A 17799-nucleotide genomic window follows, 5' to 3' on the forward strand; every position below is an offset into this window, starting at 1 on the left:
TTTGAAGATACTAAGGTAACGTTTGATTTGTTGCTCAATTTTCGATTTTTCTCTAATGTTAATTAAATGATTGGAAGTTCCTCACCAAACGCTAGTCTTTTTATTTTCATACCTGTTTTTTTGCAATATTTTTGCTTCAATCTCAACGAATGCTGTTTGGTACGGTAACTTGGTCGCGGGGGGGGGGGGGGGTTGAGCTAGCGTGATTTTGTTTCAAGAAATTAGCAACAATTGCGAATTGAAAGATAAGACGACTACAACGTGTATTTTTTCTAAAACCATTCAATATCTGTTTCTAGTTAAGCTACACTATGATTGAATGTAAAATATAGTTGTATATCATAAAGAATGCTCTAAGCATTAATTTTCATTGTTAATATATTACAGTTATTCATAAAAATAAACGTTTAAGTTGAACTTAACCACTGTTGCTTTTCCCGGGTTAAGTGCTTACCCATATATTACATGCACAATCATACAGGGACCACATTTATTTCGATATTGAGGGACATGCAAATGCATTTAATATTTTTCGTCGTAAATTTTAAAGCGATATGCATCAATCACAACTATCACTTCGTTGAACACTATACTGCTACAGTTATTCAGAGAAATAAAAAGTGTGCCGGTTCGACTACGCCAAGAAAATTGGTCAATAATTGCTTGAATATAAAGTATGAATGGGTACTAAGACCTGATTGATGAAATCATTGAATTTGACAACTTAAACCAATATAAAACAAATTTACTGCGATTTCAACCTGAATCTATTGTGTAAACATGCAGCATTATGAACTGAAATATGTAAAATAAGTAGGCCATGCACTTTCAAATATACAAAATGAAAATTGGAAACCCAAAATTGTTCCCAATCCAGATTTTCATCCATATAGATTATATGATACTAAAATCACACGCATTTAAGTTATTATTTATTGCAGAATTTGGTTTACTCATATTGTTTAGGGCTTAGGAGGAAACAGTAGTTTATTTTCAAGATGTTTTTCAGGTAATGAAGATATGTTTTTAGAAAGTTATATAACAATTTGTTTATTTTTTGCCTCTTTTGCAGACCTTTTGTTTCCGAAAGGCGATATAAACGTGGGAACAGGAGAAATTGTTACTTTGAAGTTTGTGTTTCCTGCCGTTGAAAACGCTTCGATCTCTTGCAATTACACGGCTCCAGCACAGCTCTCTAATAAAACGTATTCCTGTCCCGGTGTTGCTGTTCGCAAGACTTTGGGTAGGGATTCTCCTACACCAATTCCAGGAGTCCAATGTGTTAATGAAGACAATATCTGTGGCATCAACATATACATCAAAGACAACACTTTCACAGGAGAGTGGAAAATGGTTCTAGCAAAGCCCATTGGATCTTACAGTCCAATTTCGCGACATATCAAAGTAATTGGTGAGTTATACTCATATATTTGAAAATCATGGAAGAACCTTAATACAAAATCTATAAAATTTTTGAACCAATTAATTTACGGCAAACAGGGGTTCAAACTAACGAAAACCATCCATTAAATAAAACCCATACAATGTTACAGTAGAGTGCAATAGTAAAAAGATCAAAAACCATGAATGGATAGTTGGTAGCTAAGGAAGTGGGATACCTTGTCTTACTATTTTCTGAAGAAGATGTAGTTTGGAATCGAGCTTAAGTTCTTTAGATGGATACGCAATGATTCACCTCTTAATTAATAAGTTTCTCTCACACTAGATTTAGAACTAACGATAATTTCGTTGATTTTGTCGTGAGTTTCGTTAAAGTCAGGAAAGATGACGACACATGCAGCGGGAACAATCATTATGATATAATTAGGATTACTGTGACATAATACTTCAAAACTTTTGAGGAAGGCAAAACTCTCGTACTAACAGATTAAAAATACACATAACTCATAATGTAACTATTTCTTCATAATATGAGGAACTCATACAGTATATTAGGAATCAAACCAACCTGTTATAACAACCAGACATTCACCTTGAAAAATAATTGGTTGTTATGTTAACTACTTAGACACGAGAGAGTTATGTATCTCAAAAATTGCTTACTTGTCCAACAGAACAGAAAAGTGCGAGCAACAGCTAGGAGTTGGCCAATATAACAGCATTTTTCCAATATTATTTTAGTATGTTCAAGAGTAAAGTTTAATGACAGACAAACTATTGCCAGGTTTTCATTATAAAGAAGTCAAGTTACCTACTGACAGTACAACAAAGAAGATAAAACAGTTGTAGACAATTGTAATTATTTTATGTATATAAATATTCATAATTTAAATAATGAACAATATTCTCTTTGATAATGCATGAATCAATTGGCAAACATAATCTATAAGTTTTTCTTGCTTTCTAAACCAATACTGAATTATCTTGATGTTAGTGAGTAGTTAAACATAAGCCACCATTATGCAGAGTCGTTTTAACGTAAGATTAGCGTCATACTAAAGGCCTGACTACTGCATGAAACATATGTTAGTCGAACTCATTAGTACGGCACTAATCACACGTCAGAAAGACTCTGCATAAGGTCCATGAAGTTTTAATTCTGTATTAATAATAGTGTTTTACTTACCTATAATGTCATTTCTATTTTTTGATTTCCGAAAGATCCAACACCTGCTACTTTCGTAAATGATGGATATTTGGCTGGCCAGTCAGAGAAAGCTATAATTAAGGTCAAAGATGCTTCTTACTGCAGATTCGAGTTGCCCAACTTTAATGATGTGACTATTCCAGTGGAAAATGATCAGTGCGAGATGGAGATTAACTCGGCTGATGCTGTGCCTGGAAATTATACTTATACTGTCAATGTAGGGAGGAACTACAAAATAGAAGAAGATATTGTACAAGGAAAGATGACTTTCTATGGTGAGTATTTATGTAAATTCAATTCAAAATATGTGGACTTATGCTTTTACATTTTTTTTAACTCCTTGATAACTGATTATTTTGATAGAGAATAAAAGAAACAAATACATAATTATTTGATCATTACATTCGGTGAAAGAAAATATATTGTGCAAAATTAATAGGATCCATAAAAGAAAAGATGTTTAAAGATGAGATATATATCAATCAAAAAAGCTGAACAAAATTATATGAGTGAGTGGAAAACTCATGAATAGTTTGCGAGAAAATAATGAAAAAAACAAGTGTTTCTTTTGTTAACTTAAATTTCATGCTGAACGATAGCCAAGACATCTATTAAGTAGTAGTACTAATATATATTACAGGCGCGGATCCAAGGGGACTGTAGGGACTAGAGCCCCCATCGACGCTCAGGTATACGCTGGATAAAGTGGGCTTCAATCCTGCTTTACACTGGATAAAGCTGCAAACTATGGTTTAGCCCCTCCCTTGATCATATCCTGGATACGCCACTGTATATATATATATTTCAGCACCACTACTTAATAGATGACGTAGGTATCGTTCAGCATGAATTTTAATTTAACAAAAGAAACTCATGTTTTCATCATTTTCTCGCAAACTAGTCATGATATTTTCCACTCACTCGTATAATTTTGTTCAGTTTTATTGATTGATGTATATCTCATCTTTAAACATGTTTTCTTTTGCATACACACACACACACACACACACACACACACACACACACACACACACACACACACACACACACACACACACACACACACACACACACACACACACCACACACACACGCACACACACACACACACACAAACACACACACACACCTACACACACACACACACACACACACTAAGCTTCTCATTAGACACTAGCTAGACAACAGTTCACAGTATGGTTCATAACGCATAGCCCAAAACTATGGTTTGGTCCCAAATTTTCATTTTTATTTAACTATAATAATGTTCAAAGATGAGACGCATATCGATTGATATATAATGTCAGCCTGAACAAAATGACATGCTAAAGAGTAAATTTTCATGCGTAGTTTTCGAGAAAAGCGACAGAAAATTTTTTAGGGCGCTAAAATTCCGCTCCAACAATAGTTAATAATTTTTAATCTGCTGGAACAGATTATTGATTTATGTGTGTATTTTTATGTAAAAATTACAGGCTGCTACATCTATTGTTGTCAAGCTTCTGTTTACGGTGACACATAATCCTAACACAGTGTTGCACACACTACTTAGTGTAAATATAGATACAAGAACATATAAAACTATACACTAAGCTCTCTACAGTGTTTTGTTACTTGTGTGATCTCTTTTCGTAAGAGGTTGTACCCAAAAATGAGATTTCATTGCTTATAAAACTCACTAAAACATTGAGTTTTGAACCCTACGAGGAATCAAATCTGAGTTACACTCACACACATAAGGAAGGGAACACTGTTTATGATTAAGCTTCTAGGCATACAAGTTACTATGGGTTTCGGATAAAACATTTCCATAAAACATGAAGAAAACTTTAAAAATATTTGACCATAATTGTCATGAAGGGAGAAGGCATTTTATACAGAATAGAAAGCTTGACTATGGTGGCTGCCGCAGATTTCGTATCGCGCGTGCTTCCTGGCCAATAAATGAACCATGAATGATAATTTGAAAATAAGATAATTTTGTTTTATGTAATGAGTCAATAAGTCACTATTTTTCTTCGTTTGAATTTTCTCCGTCTGCCTAGGGACAAGAATTTTCATCGATAAATTATAATAGACCCACATACATAATTTCTATCCGTTTCTTGGGGCCGCAGTGGCTCAGTGGTAGAGCGTTCACCTCTGGTGCTTGGGGTCCCGGGTTCGATCCCAGCCCCCGCCAAGTGAACTTTGTGGTGGACAAACACCGTGCACGTGGGTTTTCTCGGGGTTCTCCCGTTTCCTCCCACTTTCTTCATTCCACCATTTCACTCATCTCTCATAATCACCGTCTCCTTTAGCCTAACCGGCATAACCGTGAGACGTAAAACTTAAAGATTTCATTTCATTTCATTTTTCTCTTTCGTTTTCAAGAGAATATTTTTGCTTGAATCTATATGGATCATCCAAAGTTTAATGTGATGTTAATTAAGTGATTAATATGTCCCCTCTTCAACATCGAGGCTATATAAGACAGGAACTTCCATGCTGCTGTTCGTTGATAAAAAAAACATAAGACTTGGTCTAAATCACGAATTTAATGGCATGGAATTCATTATATTTTTACACATTGTTCATACCAAGATGTCAAATGAGGGTCATGCGTAAATTATAAAGAAACACAACATTGAATGTGAATTTATAATGCGATTAATATATACCGTGTCTATATCTATACCTATAAATATACCTCTATCTATCTATCTATCTATCTATCTATCTATCTATCTATCTATCTATCTATCTATCTATCTATCTATCTATCTATCTATCTATCTATCTTTCTATCTATCTATCTATTATTAAATACGGTACTATTCTTAGCAACATACTTGGTTAATTGTCGGAACGGTTGGAAATTGGTAGCTGCAGGAATAAAGTTGAAAATGTGTTGGGCCAACGTAATTTAAAGTGTAGTAGTTGGCCAATCAACAATTTGTCGTCATTTATTCAATAGCATCGACCTGTGACTATCAATCAGAATTTTACATTTTACTTTTCTGATAGGGACTACGTTAGCAAATACTCGGTAAAGCGACAAATTATACCTAGATAGGGTTAACACTTATTGCATTAATTGCGTTGTGTAGCGATCCACAAGTTTTGTCCTTTGGATTGATTACGATTATGAAAGGTAACACAGTATAAGAAATTAACATGGTGCAGAAAAACTTTGGGTAGTTGCTGTGTTAGTGACTATACCAAAACTGAACTCACTGACATTAGAGCTTAGCATCAAAATTCAAATTGCCCAAAGCTAGGCCAACGCCAGAAAAACTGTCACTATTTGCAATCGATCCATGACCCTGTACCACTTACAGAAAAGCGATTATGGTAACCATTCGGCTATAATGGACCAAAACAAGACTTCAGTAGTAAGGATAAACTATTGTTAATGCTTATAAGAATCAGTTTCAGTATAATATTTCATGATTGCGTAGTTATTAATATAACCAATAGCCACTAGCAGAGCGAACCATTGTACTTTGATCAACGTAGTACGTAATTCAGGTCCTTTAGTTACAGCTGAGACATAATCTATGCCGTACACGTGATATTAGTGGAAAAGTAAAGTAGTTGGGGTATGCACTTAAAGAAAATATTTATTCCCGAAAACTTAATTATTTCAATATTTTTAAAAGTATTATATATATCTATGAGACATCAAATGCACTTGTTAAGATTGGTGATTATTTATTTACCATATTTATAAAGAGCATGGATGTTATTTTGCGAACTAATGCAATCTCTTTCGGTAAATTTTTAAACGTTCTCAATGTTATTGAGAAACATATTTGTTTCATTACGGTTTAATAGCTGTATATTATCTCATAACAAATAACTAATAATGATATATTCTTGCACTTATTATTTATTTGTGTATTAGAGAATACAGTACTTGATGGTGTCTCATACGCATCAAAGTATTTAAGCACTTTTTGTCAACCAATATGGATAGCAAGTATGGATTACTGTGAATTGTCACCTTGATTCTGTCATAATGAAAAGCTTGCTTAGTGCCAGTTTCATCTTAACTGGTGGCGTCGTGTTGTACAGCATCGTTTCTTGGATTTTCAAACAAGTTAATTTTCTCGAATTTTTCGAAGACTATGCCTGAGGATTTACACACAATCATTCATTTTCTTTAGTTGAATAAGATCTATAGATTGGGAAATGTGTAATTTTTTGGTGGATTTAATTGTTTTACCCGTTAAACGCCAATGATGTTCAGGAATTACAAAAAGTAAAGTTATAACAATTGCTTGGAATAATCCTATTTGAAAAATATGTTAGTTTCACACTAATTTTATTTGTACTAATATTCTATTAAATATTCAAGAAACTAAATATTTCTGTCCAAATTGCAGTAAAAAGGTTAGATGCTTTATTTGTTCATTCTGTGCAATAGACGCGATATTTTTGAGAAACATTTTTTCATCACATAGTTTTGAAATAATTATACGAAAGTGCAGTAATAAATATCTATCAATGTTACATTATTTTATTTATTTACTTATTAGAGGAGCTAGTCGCTTATAACGTCACGTATTCATCGAAAGATTTAAACATTCTTTGTAAATCAAGACGGACAGCAAGTTTCAAAAATTGCACTATGGTGGACCCTACTGGGAAAGGATACTATATAAAGGACGGAGTCAGTAGCAATAACACTAAACAATTTGGTTCTAGTTTGGAAAATGGAGAATGTGGTATAACAATTGTGAATTACGCAATGGAACACGTTGGACGTTGGAAGTGTGTTTTTCCTGTGGATTCTGGAGACCTTGTCACTTATCCAATGGTAACGAAAGAACCTGAAGGTAAGTATTAAACTATAGCACCTATTTGTTATTATTGTTACCCTCAACATATTATTTACTTTATATTATTACACAGACCTTCACAGTACCCTGAAGTTAGTGAATATTGCACGGATAGAATAGTGTATTCGAGATAGCTAAAATCATCCAGACACGTCCATATCATAGAAAATGCGAAGGGGGTATATAGAAATCGATATGAGAAGTCTGGGAACTAGTCCATTCAGTAATTAAGTAATAATCACAAGGATAATAAAGCAGGATACTATGTAAATGGTAACAAAGCAATGAATGGTTTAGATTTGCCCAGAATAGAATTCAAAGTCTAGCGTTAGTTTCTGAGGCAAGAACTTCAGAACTTCTTAGGTCACAGAGCTTATTCAATTAATTTATGTAAGGTTTTATATGGCGTATTTGTTATAGCGAGAAAGATTATCAGACAAACTGGAAAACAGCTTGCACTATACAAGTAACTTCCATAATATTGTAGGTAACTTAAGTTAGTAATTTTTTTTCTATAAGCTAGATTGTGTTGCAGAGCTCTCAAACTTTCCACACTGGTTTTGCGGATAGCGCATGAACCTTTGTTGCACGTGATCCTAGGTTCGATTCCAAGTGGGAGAGCACAAAAAAATAATTTTATAATTATTAACTTTCATAAATCATCAGTTTTCTTGACCCTAAACGGTATAATTGTGAGACGTTAAACTGAAAAAGAAAGAAAAGAAAAGAATTCAGAGGAAGAGTTCAGAACAAAACACCAGAAATGTGGAATACGAGTTCAATATTTGTGTACGATTGTATTTTTAAAACATTGAAAAAGACATTAAGTCAGTGTTTGACTGGTATTTGCAATCAAAAAATTTTCAAACTACTACAGTTGTATTATTATTTTTATTTGTGTTTTTTCCATGTAAGGCTCAAATGAGCAAACCACAACTGTAACTATTAGTATTAAAATCGAAACAAACTAGATTCCATGACGTTACAATGAACGAAGATCTATGGCCAGCCAGATGATTTGATCTTTAATTGATTGATATATGATCTTGATGCAGTTGTTTCTGAGTTTCTCGATGTACGTAGTTTTTAGTCATATAGTTAGCAAATGCTAACGACGTGTCTACGATGAAAACCTGTACCTTCACGAGGGAACGAAAATCTCCACTACTAGTACTACCACCGTGCTACTACTACTACTACTACTACTACTACTACTACTACTACTACTAATAATAATAATAATAATAATAAACATAATAAAATATTTATCTATAATATATCGTAATCAATATGAAAACAAATTAATATATTTTAACTTGGTGTGGGTGAAACTTTAGGGGGTTCTACTAGTTTATTTTAAATACAACTTTAATTATATTCTTTTGAAAATGATATTTTAGAAAATGCCTTTTTTAAACTTAAATTTTGATCTTAAAATCATTTTGCTTTGAGGAAATTTATTTACCTTAACATTCTGACAAGAATATTAATTTGCTTAGTTGGTAATTTTCTTATAATTAATTATTATTGTTTCAATCATTGCTATTTGGCTGAAGTTTGTGAAAGAAACTTCTTACTAACTCTATTTTATCCCATTTCAGTTTAAATTACTGGAGATACCATTAAGTGTTCACTTTGTACTGAATACATAAAAAAAGTAATTTAACTCTCCTTTTCTTTTTAGGTATATATCAACAGATTCAACTGAAGGCAGTTAAGAGCCCGGTAGAATTTGTCGTTGGAGAAAACGTGAGCATTGCGTGTCGAGTATTGTCTCGTATACAGTACTGTCGATTTTCCACTCCTAACGACCAGAAGTTCGATGTGATACAAGATGGAAGCAATCACACTATTAACGGAACTCAGTATACGTACTTAGCCAGTGGAGAGGGATTGAACGCTGGAGAATGTGGTATTACAATCTTCAATGTATCAGAAAAAATTGCAGGAAAATGGAAATGTTCTGTTGGACTTACAATTCAAAGTGAAGAACTAACGGACATGATTACTGTACAAGGTAAAAAGCAAAGAGATCTTTGAAGGTGATTTAAGATCATAGTGATGGGACCATACCTAAGGGTACATTTTCTGAATTTTATCTTGAAGTTTCCTGTGAATGCAAGTCTTGACATATATCATGACATGAGAATGATAAATTGGAACTTGAGTTATATTTTCGTCGAATGTCTCTCCTTAACAGGTCATCCATATGGATTGAAACTATTCATAATAGTTACGTATATTTGCTGATCAGTATATTATAACTTTTTCAAAATATATTTTGTTTTAAAATATATATATCTGCTATAAATACAATAGGGCGATTAGAGATTTCGCGCAATTGTTAATTAAGAAGAAATTGATAGTGTGAATTATTGAAGTTAAATTCAATGAATATTTTGAGCACAAAGATATATCAGAAAGTCAATATTTCTTATGTTACTCTCACAGTATAATGCCCTTAAGCAGAACATAACTTATCCTCTTACAATCAGACAGGAATATATTAAAATATAGTATATAATTAAATAATATGAATACAAGTTTGAACATACATAGTAAAGAGATAGGAGTCCAATTTTTCCCGAATGTTTTGTAGAAATATCAAAGTCCACTTATGTCCAGAAACGGAATTTTCTTAGGAATTTGTATAGTTTATTTATGAGTTCTTTAAAGGATTATGACAGATCTACTTTCGGAGATCCAAATATGGTCTTGTGTAGGCCCATCCCACTAAAATCCAACCGAACAGCACGTTCGGTTGGTATTTTGTTTATCCTTAAATTTTTTCAAAAGTAGTCTGAATGTACGAGGACAGGTACGGATCTATTGAACGTCCAGAGGTCATAGCATGTACAAGTGGTTTTATGTGAATAAATTAAATATAGAAAAACAATTTTTAATCCTTACTATTTTCCACCAAGGAGGCTCATTAACTTTCCGTGATTGAACACCCTTGCGGATATATTGTTAGCGTACTGTGCAAGAGAACCGGGTTCGATTACCGGCTAGAGTAATTGTGGTTCTGACTCCACATTAAGTTGTAGGTCCACGTCTCATTCAGCCTTGTTCCTGAATGGGATCGTAAAACTCCAAATCAACCCAATTTTTGTTATTGTTTTGAAGACAAATATTAAAAAATTAAAAGCAAATCTTTGACTGAAGTATTTATTACATACTAGTAACGTGCCTTTGCATATTCTCTCGGCCTTTGTAGAGTTAATTTACATGCAAAAGTGTAGAAAATGTTGGATATCTATCTAGCAATCCAAATAGTTTAACAATCTAGAAATAGTTTAACATTACCCAAGAGAATTTATACTCTATAGAATGTGTAGGGAATGCATTTATAATCGGTTGACAACACAGATTCTATTTCTGTTTACAAAGTACATATGACACTCTCTGGTTTAATCTTAGTATAGAAAAGTTGGATCAAATGATGACATCTCATACAAAAATGGCATATCACTTGCTACCATATATGACCAAACTAAAGTTTGATGTCATCATGGACGGAAAAATGTACTATTTTGGCCTGTAGTGGCCTTAAGGAAACGAAATTCCATCTTTCTTTATTTTTGGCACACTAATTTTCTAAATTAAAATCCTACTATACCCTATAAAATTTAATGTATTTTTGCCTAACCAAGGTCGAATATTTTTCCATAACTTTTAGTAATAAGGAAACATTACAATATACAAATCAAATTCAATTTAGTAACAGAAAATATTATTTTAAATAATAAAAATAATTATTCAATAATGAGGATCTATATCATTAATTATTGCACTCTATTTGAAAGTGGCTGGAATAAACTAACATACTTAAAAGAACAAATAAAAATTAAGAACACAGTATAAAGGATGAAGTGGAATTTGATCAACGAAGCTTTACAAGGGTAATTTAAATTACACTAATAATATTTAGCTAATTAGCATCCTGTGTTTGAAAGTTTCCTTTGCATTACAGTCTTTTATAATGTTGTAGCTACTATTAATATACTGATTATATAATCCTGATAACATATTTTATATTCGTATTGATTTTGCTTTCTTTTTCTTTTTTCAATAGAACTTCAGTTAAAATCTAATGAACCAAATGTGAATACTGGCGAAGGGAAGAAAGCTTCTGTAGAGTGTAATTTATCAACACGTAGGACAATAAAGCGTTGCCGATTAGAAAGACCCGACGGATTAGGATTGAATGTAGTCCCTGAAAGAACCAACACAACTCACATATTTGATTTGAAGAAGGACGTCGGATATTGCAATTTAACTATTACATCAGTCAACAACACAGACTTTGGAGTATGGAAATGTTCTATGCTACTTTCGGACAACAACATCGAATTCTCTACTGATGTTCATGTTAACAATGGATCTCGTGGTGCAAGTAAGTAAAACTCTATTTATTAAGAAAAGGAAAAGTGAACAAAATAAATCTATAATTGCAGAAAGAATCTCAGTCTTACTCTTTCATGAAAATACAACAATGGACGCACATGTATGCAATTATAGCAGCGTCTTTAACCCACCAAGAATTACTACTGCAAAAACTATTCACTGAGCAAAACAATACATTTAATGTAAAAATTATTATCGTGTAACAGTTTCACTAATTATCCACTTAGCTTCATGAGACGCTATGAATCTGATGAAATCAAGTGAATAGTTGGGGAAACTGTTAAACGATAATAATTTTTACATTAAATACATTGTTTTGTTCAGCGAGTAGTTCAAATCAGACTTAAGTCTATTAAAAGCAAAACTTTACAATGCCAAATATTACAGTTACTGCTGCAAATTAGCTAGTATAAACTGTTTTCATACTAATTTCTAAATCCAATAAATGTAAGACTGAACTTTTTGCAAGAAGTTTAATTACTATTTATAACCTTTACATAAAGAGTGCTAAATGTTCTCATAAGCTGATTCGATCTTCACGTGATTGAATTAAAATGATTAAAAAAAAGGATTCACAAATAAGACGTTTTGTTGGAACTTTTTCAGGAAAACTGGCAGGACGAATATTCATTCATTTATTATAAAATTATTACATTCATTATAAAATTATTACTAAAATGTGTGTCAATTGCCGTCTTTAAATGAAGGGTAAGGGGTAAAAAGAAGGAATGCCACAAAACTGCATTTTCGAGAAAACGGCGTTTTAATATTGAAAACCGCTTTTAAGAAGAATTGGGCTAGTTAAATCTTTTGCCCATTTAACATGGACAATTCTACATCTACGCATGGATGGCGCATACAGTCAAATGGTACCAAGAGTCACAAATAGAAAGGGCAAAGCACCCGACAAAACACATAAATGGACATTCCTTGTTTTTTCCCATTAACTTTCAAGTTGTTGCCCCACCAAACCTTTGGCTTTCTGTATGTTATATTTTAAATTCGTAATTAAAATTAAAATTTGTAATTGTTTACGTTTAGCTCTTTTTCTATTATTTTGTCCAACTAAGTTATTATTACATAAATATTAGTGTCCAAATCTAAATATTGTCACAGCTGTTAATGGTAATATTCTTCATGTGAGTTGGCGGAAAAGCTAATTAAATAGTGGCAATACCGTCCTTAATTTATATTCTGTGTTCGTGTTACTTAGTTACTAAATTGTATTGTTTTTGACATGAACTAAATATTTGGCGTGGATTTTATAAAAGTAATTATAACCCCATTTACATTTAATACAGCCCTTGTATTTATAATAAACAGCAATGTACATTCGTATTCAGCATCATCATCACTATTCAGTTTTAAACAAACGCAGGCAGGTAGGCAGACAGCAAACCTAGCAGGTCGGCAATTGTTAACTATTAGAAATTAGCATTACTCACGGACGGGGATGATTTTGTATTATGAATAGATTTTCTGTGTACTATCTTACCTACCAAATAATCAGTTTTAACCTACAGATATTTCTCCGGTTATTGGAGGTAATTTCTAAAAATTTAGAGTTGTTTTCAGTTGATAACTGATATTACTAGTGGCAGGCGAATGCAAAATTATAGTACTATGTTGCACGTAAAGAAAATAAAATCCACTTACGTACAAATATCTATAATACTGTACATGAGAATGTTTGTGAATGTTCTTATTATACATAGTCAAAAGAGAAAGACTATCGCATATCGAAAGATTCTTTACTTAATAACTTGCAGCACGGTGTCAATTTGAATGCAATTATTGACATAATAATAATAATCGATAACATAATTAGTACATAAAACTTTCTACATTCTGCATGGGAGACGCATAGGATTCCCTGTAGGCCTCATGTATTTCAGATTTCAAGTTAAACTGTAGTACATATAGCTACGATGCTTAATGAGACGTTAAATTTTTAGAAAAATATATCAATCTACTTATTTTGACTAATTCATTCCCAAGTTATTAAGGATAGAACAAACAAAGGAGGAAATTTTCACTCCCGAAAAGATGCCTGGTAGCCCGGATGTGTACTGATTGCGAATAGTGATGAAATTTAAGGTGTTCGTCAGGGAATAAAGAATGCAATATGAAAGAAAATAAGATAGGGAAGATAGGGGGAAAGTGAGTAGCTTATTTGAGTCACTGTGTTATTTGATCTCTCCTCAGTTGAGTTTTTCATATACCGGGCTCGCAACACAGACTAATCATTAGCTTGCGTCTAAGAACTGTGTTGCTATAGACACAAAATTTTGATATACTCCTATGCTTTTTAAGAGTTTTGAAAATCGTGAAAAAGAAAAGAGACATATGGGAATCCATTTTTATCTCCTCTGTTGAATATCCAGAACAAAGTAATGTAAAAAGTAATCATTGCGCTTTCATTGAGCTATGTTAATCCACTAAATATCACGTAAGTTGAACAAAGATGTTAAGCCTATAAATTATTAAATCTAAGACAATTGTTGTTATTGTTACAGCCAAAGGTAAAATAATAATTGTTAAAGAATCAGTGTTAACAGACTGACTTATTTGACTATTTATCGGAATGATTATCCGCTAGATATTCATTCAAGATTATTATGGGACTAAGAATTGCACTACTCAGTACTTAGGTACTTGGATATGAATTTTGGTTTGAGTCACAATAATGGTAAACATATGAAACGGGATGAGTTAAACGTTATTTGAATATTGTATTTTACGTGAAGAACTTTTAATAAGATACCTACGGATTAATGCTACTTTTGTATTGTACTTCAATTTGTTTTCTGATTTCCATTGCGTTGATGTCTAACAACGATAGAAATCTCTAAGTCGTAAATAAAAGTACAGACTATATAGTAAACAAATAAGAGGACATTGATGGTTCATTTTGATTCAGCCTTCTGGTTGAGTATTAACTTCCATATACTCTGGAGATGATTTGGAAATTGAGTTTTAAGAAAAGCTAATGACAAATCTTACTTTGTATTTCGTGCATTATTATAATGACTCAGAAGTTAATCTTACAATACCATGAGGTCAAATGTTTCTTACAGATCACGGAGAATGGTAATCTCACAGCTCTGTATTTCTGTATTTTTAAAATCATTCATAAATTAGTAATTTTTAAAAAACAATTTGTGATATACATCTTTCTCCTATCATCACAAATCTCAAAACCGATTCTTTCATTTATAATTATGTATACATGCATGCAATTTTGGATAACGCACTTATTAGTTTCTAAGTGAAGTGTTTACCCGACTACGGTAGACCCCATAGTTTTGGAGCTATGGATCTTTAAAGTTAATTTTTTCATGTTTTCGACAGCCTATAACTCCGAAAGGAAGCATTTGTGCACCTCTTTCCAAACGAAACACCATGTATTTTCTTGCTGCCATAAAGTTTTTCATATTCCTGAGACAAAAGTTTCGAGTAACTTTGCTGTTACTTTTGTTAATCTACGTACTATGTCATAAATAAACACCTCTGTTCTCACTGTCTAATTGCCATTTGGATATCTCTCGTAAAAATGTTTTGCATTTATTACCTAATGTGGCTAAATATTTTTTTCTTCTTCTTTCAGATTCAATTGGTTTTGGTATAATAGCTATACTTTCAATTTTTGTCACTTTCTTACAGTAAACATGTAGTCTGAACTTTTGAATTACATATTTACAATAACTATGGACACTAAATCCACTTATGACAAAGAAAAGGGGAGTGATTTTAAATTTTGTGCAATCTGGAAGCACGTACCGACTGGAACAAGCTTATGTATATTATTTGAGGATATTGGAATATCAAAGAAGACAATTTTTCTGCAACAAAATACTTTGTTTTTTTTTCTCTGAAACAAACAGAAAAATAATATTATGTTACAGACGTACTTTACCGACGGAAGTAAAACCAGGATGCAAATGAGTCTCTTCATCTACATTCATATCTTTTATAGTGCTTTTTGAAGTAGTTTTGCTACAAGTTAAGAATAAATTTGTTTAAATGACCCAAATTAAGTGTTAGCATCATAACATTTATCATCATATTGCTGTTAGTACTTAGTACAAGTTTACACAATTTGATCGGTATTAATTTTGCTTATAGTTATAGTTGTTTTGCTTCGATCATAATATCCAATAAATTATTTTTATTTCCTTGTTCAATACCCTTGAATATTATTTCTTAACCATATATAAATCTAAGATTTTGAGTACCTTTGTACCTTTGTTTTATTTATTTTTACACCTGAGGAAAATATTTTTCCAGTTTTGTTTCATAAAAATAATAAGTTATTTTATGTACATTTGTTGCATGGATTTAATAAACATGTTTTCTCTATTTCATCGTCAGATTATTATTTGGTACATCCATCTGTAAGAGGGTATTTTTGGGAGCGAAATTTCTAAATAAAATCAATTGTAGGTTTTTGAAACTGAATTTCCACTTTTTTCAGAAATACTATTGATTTTTCTACCTAAAAGCAGAAATTCTGTTTTATATTTTCAACTCTCCTTGAACTTCAGTAACTGAATTTGAAATAAACGTGTCTTACTTCTATCTGCACCAGACAGTATATACAATTTTAAAAATTCTTATCTTGTTAAAATATTCTAGACATAAAATATTTTTGCTATCGTCTCTTCCAGGTAGGAAGTCAAATATATGTGGATCCACTTCAGAATACTTGTAGAATTATATATTTTGCTACAAAATACTCGGAAATAATTTCTGTGTTGTTACTTAAATTATCTAAAAAGACTGAAACAAAACAAAGCTATATTGTAACAATATAACTGAAGGAATCATATCCATAGTATTAATAAATACCCTTAATACACAACGCCAGAAAGGAATGAATTTTGGGTGGTATGCTTTCTTCATTTATCATTTATTAGATCACCCTCTTATCCGCAAGTTCTTCGTCTGCCAGCTCAAATGGGAACAAGCGGAAGGTTGATAGAAGTCTGAAAAGAGGAGGATCTAGGAAATTGAGATGGATGTTCACACATCCCAACCTGGTGGTTCGTTGAGTCTAGTGTGTTTCTTTGTCGTGTTTAGTACAGAAACGAAAATATTTTAAAAATAATAATTATGTACTATTTTTCTTCAATGTTCTTTGTTTTTATTGGTGAGGGCTGTCTCTTTTCTATTTTTAGTATGACGCCAAAAGGCTTGGGTACACCTTTTGGCGTCATATGGTTTTGCCGACTGTCTTTTGCTTCAGATTCTATTCCCTTTTACCATATGCTATACTAAAACTACTGTGAGGGTTTACCCATGGAACTCTTTTGGGAGCAGCATTAGTTCTCGCGAACTCTGTGGCGTGGTGTTGCAATGATTGAACAGAACTTTCATTTTACAATGTTTCATATAAAGACTGTTATACGGATAAACATTCATTAATTTCGTGTCCTGGCTCACCTTCTCGTAATAGGTATAACCTGTTAGTAAAGAGACTGGTGATCCATCTGATTTTGAGAATGTGTTAAATAGTAGTATTGTGATTTCTGTAATTCGATACCTTGTAATTAAATCGACGAGTTGGATTAAGGCTTGTTCTCTTTTGACTTTCAGTAAGCTATTATACGCATAGTCGAACAGGTTAAGGATATACGAAAATAGCAAAATGGTAGATAATTGGTAAAAAGTATGAATAAAAAAGAGACAGAGAAATTACTAAAATTAGAGACCATTGAACCACTTCGCGTTTTAGTGGAACCTGACTGTTTACTGATTGTCAATCACGGAATGATTTCATGTTACTCCTAAATGTAACCGAAGGGATAAAATTAGAACTAGCTAATAAACATGTAGTTGAAAAAGCTTGAATCGAAAGTAAGGATACAAGTAAACTGCTTCCAATCCAGTTGCTGATTCTTACCTTCAGACTATCTACGCTTCCGGAATTCACGGAGGTTGGATATTATTCACTTATAAATG

General features: G+C 32.4%; 1 protein-coding gene across 1 annotated transcript in view; it reads left to right on the forward strand.

The window, feature by feature from the left end:
• Positions 1–16196, forward strand: part of LOC145662648 (uncharacterized) — a 28578-nt gene extending 12382 nt beyond the window's left edge. The window contains exons 2-7 of the mRNA XM_081728432.1: positions 1073–1411; positions 2623–2883; positions 7129–7428; positions 9116–9448; positions 11507–11827; positions 15446–16196. Coding sequence (XP_081584558.1) covers positions 1073–1411; positions 2623–2883; positions 7129–7428; positions 9116–9448; positions 11507–11827; positions 15446–15504 — 1613 coding nt within the window. The 3' untranslated portion in view covers positions 15505–16196. The remainder of the gene's footprint in view (positions 1–1072; positions 1412–2622; positions 2884–7128; positions 7429–9115; positions 9449–11506; positions 11828–15445) is intronic.
• Positions 16197–17799: the final 1603 nt, after the last annotated feature.

The sequence above is a fragment of the Thermobia domestica genome, chromosome 10 (genome assembly GCF_964235325.1).
Source record: "Thermobia domestica chromosome 10, izTheDome1.hap1.1, whole genome shotgun sequence".
NCBI lineage: Eukaryota > Metazoa > Arthropoda > Insecta > Zygentoma > Lepismatidae > Thermobia > Thermobia domestica.